Source organism: Phaeoacremonium minimum (genome assembly GCF_000392275.1).
Source record: "Phaeoacremonium minimum UCRPA7 unplaced genomic scaffold PA7_03_scaffold_270, whole genome shotgun sequence".
NCBI classification, from domain to species: Eukaryota; Fungi; Ascomycota; class Sordariomycetes; order Togniniales; family Togniniaceae; genus Phaeoacremonium; species Phaeoacremonium minimum.
Window position 1 is genome coordinate 486,870 of NW_006921175.1, and position 12,047 is coordinate 498,916.

The 12,047-nt window shown below is 49.9% G+C and overlaps 2 protein-coding genes across 2 annotated transcripts; one reads left to right on the top strand and one right to left on the bottom strand.

Moving 5' to 3' along the window:
* Positions 1–6,780: 6,780 nt before the first annotated feature.
* UCRPA7_3390 (putative prolyl-trna synthetase protein) lies at positions 6,781–8,498 on the bottom strand (the record flags this gene model as incomplete). The annotated part of the gene is made up of 2 exons (XM_007915899.1): positions 6,781–8,026; positions 8,077–8,498. The coding sequence occupies 2 exons, from the start codon at positions 8,496–8,498 to the stop codon at positions 6,781–6,783; spliced, it is 1,668 nt and encodes a 555-aa protein (XP_007914090.1).
* Positions 8,499–8,948: 450 nt separating this feature from the next.
* On the top strand, positions 8,949–10,766 carry UCRPA7_3391 (putative t-complex protein 1 subunit alpha protein; the record flags this gene model as incomplete). The annotated part of the gene is made up of 3 exons (XM_007915976.1): positions 8,949–9,036; positions 9,096–9,181; positions 9,237–10,766. The coding sequence occupies 3 exons, from the start codon at positions 8,949–8,951 to the stop codon at positions 10,764–10,766; spliced, it is 1,704 nt and encodes a 567-aa protein (XP_007914167.1).
* Positions 10,767–12,047: the final 1,281 nt, after the last annotated feature.

The window sequence follows — 12,047 nt, forward strand, 5'->3', positions numbered from 1 at the left end:
TCGTCTTACACTGTCACAGGCCGACGGACACGTATACACTACGGTCGAGCAACGCTCTACCGAAGCTCAATGGAAAATTAAATCTAAATATGTTCTTGCATGCGACGGCGCGAAGAGTCAAGTACGCAAGTTTCTGAACATCGATTCTGAAGGGGAAGACAGCTGTAAGATGCATGCCTATCAAATGCTAGATATCTATACTAAAAGTAGCAGATGAGACAATGATGACAATTCATTTCAAAGCTGATCTCCGACCTGTTGTCAAGGATCGCGTCGGTATTCTACATTGGATTACTGACCCTGCGTGCTCTGGCTTTATCATCGGATATGACCTTGGCGGAAACCAAGTTCTCATTAGTAACTTCGATGTCTGTTACATCTACATATTTAACTGAGAGGACGTTATATGCTGACATGACCTCGGCAGTCCAAGAAGCACCCTGCCGAGACCTGGAATGAAGAGTTAAGCCGCAGGGTGGTTCGAACTGCTATCGGCCAAGATATTCCATTCGAAGTTTTTAGCTATAGACCTTGGATCTTGAGCAGGAAAGTTGCCAAGAAGTACAGAAATGGTCATGTGTTCTTGTACGCCAAAACCCATCTGTTCCATAAGTCTACACAGGCTCGCTGACCAGGCGATCTCGAAAGAGTTGGAGACGCAGCCCACTCGTTTCCACCAACAGGAGGTCTAGGTCTCAATTCAGGCATTGCAGATGCGCATAATATCGTCATTCGGGTTGCTGCTGTACTCCATGGCTGGGCTTCCTACGAGTCGTTAGACGGCTACGAAGCGGACCGACGGCAGATCGCGCTCGTGAACTCGGCTCAAAGCGTCAAGAACGGTCAACAGATCTTCTCTTTTTTAAAAACACTTGGAACTGCCGACATAGATAATATTGTCGAGGCACGTGCAAATCTGTACCGATCTATCCATGATCCAGACAAGCAGAAAATGATCAACAGGGAGATTGAAGGACAGAGAGAGCACTTTGACAATGTGAGTGGTGAAATGAATGAACATTATTGTACATGCTCATCTAGACCTCCTGTCAAAGTCTCAAACTGAAACTGACGCACATGGTGCTGGTAGCTCGAGATCCATATTGGCTATGTCTACGGAGACAAGCGGGCACCTGTCAACGCGTCAAAGTACTCACCCAAATTCGTCACTGGAGCACGCTTACCCCATGCCTGGATTCAGTTTCCCGGGAGCAAGGCGCCTGCTGACCACGACCATCTCGGCGAGGCGCCTATAGACGTCTCTTATGTGAGAGAGCTTTCCACAGCTCAGGTACAGGCCCGGCAGTACTCAATCCTTGACCTCTGTGGCTTCAGCACCTTTAGCATCGTGGCTTCCACGCGGTCCGAGTGGCTCAACCGTTTTGAGCAGGCAAGCAAGTTCCTCAAACAACGCCTCCCTCGCGACGCTACCTTAAATTTGTGGGGTGCTGGTGATGACTTCTACTTCACTGATAAAACACATGAAAGCCTTTATAACGAAAAAGCAGATTTCTCCAAAGGTGGCGCGCTACTAATTCGACCGGACCAACATATACTTAGCCGCTTTGGTCCGGATACGTCAGGAGAGGACATATCAAACGCCGTGTTTAACTATCTGTCACTGTAAGGGCAGGATATATCCTCTAGTGGGGTTAATATATGGGCGAGACAGCTGAAGCCATGAGTGTACATTCTCTCAGTCTAATGTCCCGTCTCTGAACTTTACGACAAATCCTCGTGCCTCAGAAACCACCTTATCTCTCTAGTAGCTCAAGATATTGTCCCACTACTTCCTTGATTATGGCATCGTATGTGGCAAGCTCAACTCCAAGTACGTCTCGTGTCTATGAACTTCGCATGAGAACGGCTGAGAAATAACGACATGTGTAAATTTCCGTGAGTACATACCTTGTCTGAATCCCATTTCAAGGGTAGAGTCTGCTGTGGCCTGCTCTCCTTGAAGAGACCAGACTTGAAGCATTCGGGAAAATGCTTTTTCACAATGGGAATTGTGTCCTCCCAGCGTGCTTCGACGCTCATGAGGAAGGACTGACCCCCCTTGATATGCGAATCTAATGCTCGAACATGTGCGTGTGCTACGTTCGCACAGAGAACAACATTTCCAACCGCAGGTGGACCTTGAGTGCCCGTCAACAAGGCATTGATCAGCGTATGTGTAGACCCGGTGCGTATACTATTAGGGTTAGTCATCAACTCATCTTTCCCGAAGATCCAAGATGGCATGATGGAGATTAGGTCGAAACTGGTGGCGTTGTCTCTAATGAAAGCCTCCGCAGCGTTAAGCGCCGCTGCTTTACCAACGCAATAAGCTTGTAGCTCAGAGTCGTACGGCGGTGGTGGAACAGCCACACGGCTATCGGGCCCTCGTACATTCTCACGCTCCTTGGTGTCAGTTATGTAGATTTCCGCGGGAGCAATCGCTACTGTGGAACTCGTCATAACAATCCGCTTCACCGTTTTCCCTTTCTCCATTGCGGACTTCAGAATGCCCAAGTTTCCATTCACAGAGGTTGTGACGAACATCTGTTCCAATTGCTCTTTCGGAAGGGTCGATCCCGTCTTCCCTACTTCATCAATTGGTGCAGCAGCATGCACGATAAAGTCGACCCCTTGCACAGCCTCATCATATGCCCCAGGAATCGTCATGTCTGGCACGAGCACAAACTCTAGTTGTGTCTTCGGGAGATTCAGAGCAGTAATCGAGGGAGCCGATTGGACTATGCTGATTTTGGTCTGTGAGCGAGCCGCAGCACGGACTCGATAGCCATTTCTCAGGAGGTCTAGCAGAATGGCAAACCCCAAGTAGCCTGTGCCACCGGTCAGAAGGACAACGTTTCCGGCCATGTTGAACGATTATTGATTTGTAGGAAGTGTTCGTAGCAAGACCTGTTATGGCCTTCATAGTTATATACTCAAAGTCTCGTCTTAAAGGTAACGCAAAAGATTGGTCAAACTTGAATGACACATCTCATTGCCATTTCAGGAAATATGAAAGCTGTAGGGCCGAATAGTACTGCTCAAATATGACTCGTCCTCGACAATTTCGGCACACAGTGCCCCTTACACTATTCAAACATATTTCCTAGGATGGAAAGTAGTGGGTCCAAGCGCCACTCACCAATGAGCTAACACGGAAATTGACAGGCCTCCCGTCGACAAGAAATCCTGTATAATACATACCTCTTAGCAGACAACTGCTATCTTTTAGTCATGTCATCGAGCCTGATTTGCCTAAAAGAATTGCTAAAAAAATCTCGATATATCGGAGTTAACAGGCATTAACGCCATTTAAAAGCGCATTGACGAACCAGATACTATGGTGAACGCTAAATCAATTCGCTAGTCAGAAGGAGGAAATTCAAAGTTAAAAAGACTTTCCAAGGTCAACTCTGAAATCATTCAAAGCATCAGCGAGTACTGCCTGGCAATAGGCTTCCTCCCAAAGGAAGGTGTACATAACCCTGTATATAGAATCATGGACCAGAGGAGACTCTTGCGGAAATTCCAACAGAGAGGATTGGAAAAGTCCCAGAAACCATAATCGTTCCGAAAAAGTTTCAGTCTCATCAGCTCGCCCGATCCCGAGCAGCCCAATATATGAAATCCATAATAGTGCCGCCTTATCATTCGTCCAGATCGCTCTCTCCGGAAGTGCCAGTCCGATAGTATTCTGTAAGCGACTGCAAATTCGGCATACAAGCGGGGTGCCTGGAGGCACTTGACGTAAGGTCACGTACACGAAGACTTGAGCGGCAAGTACAAGTGCGCGTGAGCGTCTGCTAGCATCCGATACGTCGAGGCAGTCTTGGTAAAGGTGCTGTAGGATTGAGGCATCTAATGCATTGAATAGATCTCGTAGGCTTGTTAGCGAAATCTTTGGTGACCGGCGTGCTAATAGCAGTTGTCTTATTTGCGCGAAAATTTGAATGTGGTTATATGATCTATCGTTAATTACTGAGTTATCGAATGGTAGGTGTACATCCTGCTCTAGGGCCGAGGCTGGAAATTTGGGTTGATCTGTGTGCAGAACTGGAAACATCAGCGGACGGCCAAGTGCTGCAGCAACCTGAATATCGGCCCTAAGGTTCTATGTCAGTAGAGAAATGATCTGAAAATTATTTCTTTGATACTTACAATATGATTGACTTGCGAGGAATAAACTTGTTTTCAAGGCTATCACGCCCTCCTCTAGAATTGAAAAGGCCGTGGACGCCGTGTAGGTGCATTTCTGCAGCTTCGAAGTTGCTATCCCAAACCTCTACTAGTACCAAAGTCGACATGGCCGACATCAGAAAAGACTTTTCGTCACCATTGAGGACACGAGAGGGATGTTCTAGTTGAGCCCTGATCTGTCGCAGCGCCTCGCCTTTTTGCTGGATGCCCTCAATTTGAATAGAGGCTTCCAGAGCCAGGCATTCTGCTCTCCACATCACCGCTGTCATTGCAAGCGTGCTGTGCATCATTGGTGCGCTCTGCAATGCATATGGGAGCCACGCATACCCACGTTCGACCAGAGACAATTGCGAATCGAATTTGATCAGCACTAGCAGTAGAAATCGAGGACATTAGTTGTGCATAAATCTATGTGATAGTTCAGAGACTTACAATGTTTGACTAGACAATCGACTTCTGGGTTTGTAGGTATCGGAAGGCTATTGAACGGGTCAATGGCCCCGGAGCACAAAGACTCTATGCGGTATCTCGACGACTGCTTGAAATTCTGATGCGGAAGAGGCCCTGGTCAGCTGCATCATCCGGAGGCAAGAACACAAGGCTCAACCTTACCTCTGCTGATATCTCTGGCGCCACTTTCTCGACTTCGGAATGCTTTGAGCGCTTTTGAAGACCTGCGCGGATCGCATGACTTCTGATGGATCTCGTCACTTTCGAGTCTTTTTTGTCCCCACCTTTCAACGCCACCGCAACGAACTTGTATCGGGGCATTTCAACACATCATCGTGCTTTTTCACTAAGAAATGATAAGAAATGACCTTGTTACTGTCCGGGATGAAATAAGAGCGCGTGATGAAAGTGATGCGGATGCTGGGTTTGGAGGGAACAGCTATGTGGTATAGTTGCACAGACATGTTTGAGCCGGTACAAGACATGGAAACAGTGGTCGCTAGTGGTTGCACTGAAGCAAACATGACTAAGCGGTGCTTTTGTGTACGGAGCCATTAGTGTAGCATACGACACGGCCACACTGTTAATTCAGCTGCCTGATTACTTTCCAATCAGGCATGGGGGTGATGAGACCCGATTTCAAACGTCATCATTGACATATGAATCTCCAAAACTCTATTCAGTCTCGGTACTTGAGGATGGTACGGCGAGCAGCATGAAGACATACCAATTAGGACTGGGGTGCTGTAACACCCCCGAGTTTAGCGGCCTGAGCTGGGCTCTACGCTTACGGCGTATACCAGGGGTCGGCACAACTACTCAAGACGAACGTCTGTCTATTCCTGAAGATTCATCAACGAACCAGCATTTGGGAGCCAGCACAATCTTACAACGACTTAGCCATCTTAGAAACGGAGGCATTCTTCCATATTGGACTACTTGCGAACGCTTGGAGCCTGACTGCGACAGTCTAACAATATAACAACTTCGGAACTCAGATGAGTCTTCTGCTAGATGACGAATATTGCTTAAGAATCTGGAAGAAAGACACAATTCGATCGCTTCTTTGGTTTGTTGACCGGCACAATGCAAACGACTCCACAGCCAGCTTTGGCGGAATACAAGCGCCGTCTTGGTCTTGGGTGCATCTCAATAGGCCTATTTCGTACCGGCTGTGGCAGCCATATGATCGATATATAGATCGTAAGGCAGAGGAATTCATGGAATTGGCTACCGTCAAAACAATGAGTGCGAGACAGGAAAATCCGGGAAAGCTCAATGCTTTTACAGGCATCCTAGAGATTGAGGGCTCATTTGTAGATGCAGTACTCTGGAAATCTTCTATCTATATATATCGATTGCAAGAGCAGGAACCAAGTCAGACAGTGGACTCAGACGATGAGGCGGCGCTGAAAAAGTCCTTGGAAGGAGTAGGGACAGCGGCGGATCCCACGAAGGAAATCTTCTACAAGGCTCCGCTATTCACAGATGATACGGATGGTATTGCGATCTTGCAGAAGGTTAGGCGTGTTAAGTGCCTGCTACTTGCACAGGATGGCTATACGGACATGCTCACGGCGCAATACTCCATTGTACTCCTTGAACAACAGCACAATATTGAGCCAAAGGTGAGCCTGACTGAGCTCAATCGAGAGAACTGGGAGAGGGTAGGTGAGACATTGGCAGGAACTCTCGTCTTGAGGCCGCCGCCAACAGTGTCTTTGCAATATAGACCACAGCCCAGAATGTCTCGACCTCGGCGGTATCGCCGTATAGGATTGTGTGCGACAGATCCTAGGCAAGTTTGTCTTCCAGCGCAAATGAAATGTTCACGATGTTCTTCGAATTGTGAACGTAAAGATTGTCTTGGGGAGCATGGGCAATTTAGCATCGAATGAACTATAGAAAAGCTGATAATTACGGAGAAGGTGGTCCACCCTGCCTCTTACACTACAACTGTAATATGTTGTAATGTCGTGGAGTGTTGAAGCTAGCTACATCTTGAAAAGGGCAAGCCTGGCTGTAACTTTGTGGTCTTTCTCATAAGGTCATGGAATGCAACAGTATCTTGACGGTCTTTCTCATTTGCGTAGCGAACTCATTAGCCACACTACCAGCCCATGGATATATATCTATCTAATAACTCCGTCCAAACATGCACCACTGCTCCGCCATCTTACCACAGTCAGGGTTTAGGCATTTGGTTTCGCCCTTGACGAGACCGTCCGGCTGCTCGAAGGGAATGCACAAGCTCTTCATACCCATAGAGGGGGCTCGCTTGCCCTCAGGGACGTCCTGGTTGTCGTCCGCATTGCTCTTGGTCGTCTCCTTGATCTTCTCCTCGCAGTCTATCGAGAGACAATGGGGAATGAGGACCACGTTCTTCGCATCCAGCGCGGGCACAACCTTGTCCCACTCAGTGATGACAAGACGGTGCTCTTTGAAAGACGCATCGGCCTTGTTGTACAAGTCCTGCTGGATCGTCTCAAGTAGCTCGGGGACTTGTTTGGTTAGCTCAGCGATGGGGATTGTTCCCTTCTCGCCAGTATCGCGACGAGCGTAGCTGACAACATCCTTCTCGGCGTCTTTGGGACCGAACTCTAAGCGCAGGGGCACACCCTTCAATTCCCAGTCGTTGAACTTCCAGGGGGGAGTGTAACCATCTCGCAGGTCAGCATCCACACGTACGCCAACCTTTTTGAGGCTTAACTTCAGTTCATCTAGTTTCTGATAGTGCTTCTCCTTTGCCTCAGGGGAAACCTTGGCGGTGATTCCCACGGGGATGAAGATTGCCTGAATCTTGGCAATACGAGGAGGAAGGACGAGACCCTTATCGTCGCCGTGGATCATGACCATGACACCGATAACCCGAGTGGAGAGACCCCATGAGTTCTGCCAGACGTTGATGTGCTTGCCCTTCTCGTTAGGATCCTCGACGGTGATGTCGAACATCTTGCTGAAGTTCTGGCCAAGACAGTGTGATGTAGCACCTTGAATGCCACGACCGTTGGAAGGAATATAACCCTCGACTGTTGTTGTGTAGTAGCCACCAGCGAACTTCTCATTCTCGGTCTTCTTGCCCCGGACTACGGGGACGGCCAGCAGCTGCTCGTAGACACCGGCATAAAGCTCCAGAATCTCCAACACTTCCTGACCCGCAAGTTCCTCTGTTAGATGTGCAGTGTGACCTTCTTGCCACAGGAACTCTCTCGCTCTTAGGAAAGGAGTGGTTTGCTTGGCCTCCCATCGTACAACGGAGTTCCATTGATTCAGGCGGAGGGGGAGGTCGCGATGGCTGCGGATCCACTTCGCATAGTAAGGGTACATGACGGCTTCGGAGGTAGGACGAACGGCGACGGGGACTTCAAGATCCTTGTCACCTCTGAAAACAAATTAGCTTGACTTTGAGTGTCGGATACCATTAAGACTCACGCCTTGGTGACCCAGGCAAGTTCTGGGGCAAATCCCTCTACGTGATCCTTCTCCTTCTCGAGAGATTTTGACGAAAGGAACATGGGGAAGTTGGTCTCTTCCACGCCCATATCTTCGATCCTTTCCTGGAACCAATTCCGAATGACGTTCCAGATGTACATGGTCGCGGGGCGCATGATGAAGAAGCCGGAGATTTCATTGTAATACTCAATCATCTCAGACTTGAGAACGACCTCTTGGTACCACATGGAGAAGTCCTCGGTTTTCTTTGTGGTGATACCAATGATATCGTCGGTTTTCTTTCCCTGGCCGATATGGAGAGTGGCTTGCTTTGCGGCCTTCGCTGCCTTCTCAGCAGCCATCTTGGCCTGCTTCTCGGCTTTCTTGAGGGCGCTCTTGGACTGCTCTTTGGTGTCCGCCATGGTCGCAGAATTATGCGGAAGTCGAGGTCGAGATGATGCGGCAGGGAAGCCCCAATTGAAAAAGTGGTTGGTATTTTATGCCCAACTTGAGTCACTGGCCGGGTGAGTCGAAATTGTCGAAACGCGGCTGGATTTTGTGCCCCGCCTCGAAGCAGTTGCAGCGTCCCGCGTGTGTTGTATCAAATTGAGGGGCACGCACCGAAGCTCGGGCCACCAAGCCACCATCCCTGTCCAACAGCCCAATCACCAGGACAAGTGTCGGCGGAGTGGAAGAACCTTTGCCTCCGCCAAAAAGTTCCTGCAGCGGGCGGGACCTGGAGCTCCAAAATCGAAGCTGCCTTGCGGCAAGAATTTGAAGCTGTCCACGCCCGTAATCTAAGATACCCACAGCACTCCCGACCGTAGCCACGACTACCATACAGCCAAGAATAGTCGTCCAGATTCTTCAAAATGGCATCCATTTTCGAGCAGCCGGGCAACGGCACGTTGTTCCTCGGCGGCCAAAAGATTTCTGGCTCAGATATTCGGGATCAGAACGGTGAGCTTCCAAGCAGAGGCAGGGGACTTCACGGTACAATTCCTAACTTACCGGCACAGTCCTGGCAACGCAAGCGATCGCAAATGTAGTCAAGAGCTCGTTCGGTCCGAGTGGTCTGGATAAGATGATGGTGGATGATATAGGAGTATGTTGTTCCATCCAGGCTACCTGGGAAGACTTTCTAGCCTGACAAATTACAGGATGTCACGGTCACGAACGATGGTGCAACGATTCTGAGCTTGTTGGATGTCGAGCACCCGGCGGGCAAGATTCTAGTCGACCTAGCTCAGCAGCAAGACAAGGAAGTCGGCGATGGCACCACCTCAGTTGTCCTCATTGCGGCGGAGCTACTACGGCGAGCAAATGAGCTGATGAAGAACCGGATACATCCTACTACTATCATCACCGGCTATCGACTGGCACAGCGCGAGGCGGTGAAGTACATGAACGAGAATGTCAGCATCAAGACGGAGTCCCTCGGCCGCGAATCTCTCATCAACATTGCGAAGACCTCCATGTCCAGCAAGATCATTGGCTCCGACTCCGACTTCTTTGCGAATATGGTAGTGGATGCGATGTTGGCGGTCAAGTCTACAAACAACAGGAGCGAGACCAAGTACCCCGTGAAGGCAGTGAATATCCTCAAGGCGCATGGAAAGGGGTCGCTGGAGTCGTTATTGGTGAAGGGCTACGCCTTGAACTGCACTGTTGCTTCTCAGGCCATGAAGACGCGGATAACAGACGCGAAGATTGCAGTCCTGGATATGAACCTTCAGAAAGAGCGGATGAAGCTTGGTGTTCAGATTACCGTTGACGACCCGCAACAACTCGAGCAGATCCGAGCACGAGAGTCAGGAATGATTCTTGAGAGAGTCGAGATGATACTGAAGGCAGGTGCAAACGTTGTCCTGACAACAAAGGGCATTGACGACCTTTGCTTGAAGATGTTCATCGAAAAGGGGGCGATGGCTGTGCGAAGATGCAAGAAGGAGGATCTCCGACGTATCGCTAAAGCTACTGGTGCCACTCTATTAAGCACTCTGTCCGACTTGAACGGCGATGAGCGGTTCGAGCCGTCATACCTAGGACATGCTGAGGAAGTTGTGCAAGAGCGAATTTCCGATGACGAGTGCATTCTAGTAAAGGGAACGAAGACCCATTCTTCCGCCTCCATCATTCTACGTGGACCGAATGATTACCAGCTCGACGAGATGGAGCGGTCGATTCACGATTCGCTCATGGCAGTCAAGCGGACACTTGAGAGCGGTAGCATTGTACCTGGTGGTGGCGCTGCTGAGACGGCCCTTCACATCTACCTAGAAGAATACGCCGGCACAGTTGGCTCAAGGGAGCAGCTAGCAATCGGTGAATTCGCCCAAGCTCTTCTGGTCATCCCGAAGACCCTGGCAGTGAATGCCGCCAAGGATGCATCAGAGCTCGTAGCGCAGCTACGGTCACGGCATGCTCTTTCCCAGCGGATCCAAGAAGGTGACGCTAACGAGGATGAGAAGTCCATAGCTCGCAAGAAGAGCTACAAGAACTATGGTCTTGATCTGACGCGTGGCAAGGTCATTGACGAGATCAAGGCAGGTGTTGTGGAGCCGAGTTTGAGCAAAGTTCGCCAGTTGAAGAGTGCGGTCGAGGCGTGCATCAGCATCATGAGGATCGATACCCTAATCAAGTTGGACCCGGAGCAAAGAGGTGAGGAGGACGATGGCCATGGCCATTAGGAACGATTAAAATAGACTGTAGGCGTAGGAAGGAACAGGGTCACGATATGTCTAGACGAGCATGAATCAAAGATCTTGTACAACATCAAAATCAGTAGCTTTTTAATTTCCTCTTCCTGGGTGACGGTTTATTACTTTCGAAAACCTTCCTCAACACCAACCGAACTTTTCATTAGCAACCCAGTCGATGTCCGAGGTTTGCGCCTCGCCATACCATGCCAACGATGCTATGCTTTCTGTGTCTCGATCAACGAATTCATGCTGTAAACCAGCCTTGGCTACGACCTGCCTCAACAATGGCGTTGGGTTCCACATTTGTGCTTCTTGGATCCTCCATTCTGCAGCCTCTGCTTGTGCGACCTCAATGACAGACCGGAAGCCTTCTGCGAGATAGTCCTCTGATGCCGTTTCGTCTTCAACCGCGAATCGCAAGATGAACAGAGTGTTTCCTTCGACCTTGTCAATCCCGCCGTAATATCCCCTGATCCACACAGCCCACAGTCGTTTCCCCGCCTCTCCATAAACAGCACCCCTTATTGTTGGTGTCTTGCCAAATATTCGCTTCGTCATGAAATCCTCTCGCATGAGATGCCATAGCATCTGGTCCAGATCCGGTACTAGAGCTGCAGATGGTCTTCGATCCTTCGATTCGTGTGCTCTCTTTTGCACTCTTATTCTCAAGAGCTTCTCGTCCACGGCACACAGCTCTGCGAGCTCATGGTAGCCTAAGGGCTTGGCAGCCCCTGAGACACTCCCTCCTTCCGCTCGCGCAACGGGTGGAAATGCCAAATGAGAACTCTCAAACGGAGCCCAGCCAGATTTCGCGTAGAAGGCCTTGCCAATGTCCGAATAAAGCACTGAGAATCTGGAGTTGGGCATGGCGTGTCCGTTGACATCCTTACTACCAGCAGGCGGCCACCGCGCCAGCGTGGGATTGAGCTCCTTCATCATCCGCGAGGCGTATCCCTTCCCTCGGTACTGAGGATCAGTAAACACCGAAAAGATTCCATGCCCAATGGCGTCCTGGACCTTGCCCCCGTCGACGCCCGCTTGACAGACCAGTGCGCGCTTGCGCAAGCTCTCGCAGCTGGAAAGGATTGGCCTCTGGTTAGGCGGCGAGTCATCTGTCAGAATCCAATGCGTGACGCCGCCGTCCTTTGCCAACGGCACGGTGGTTAGATATTCTTCTCTGTGGAGGTAATCCTCGAGGCTTAAAGCTTGCCCCCACATCGTATGGTGCAGCGCCCATGTCTTTTTCTTCTCCTCTGGTGTTGGGTGCGT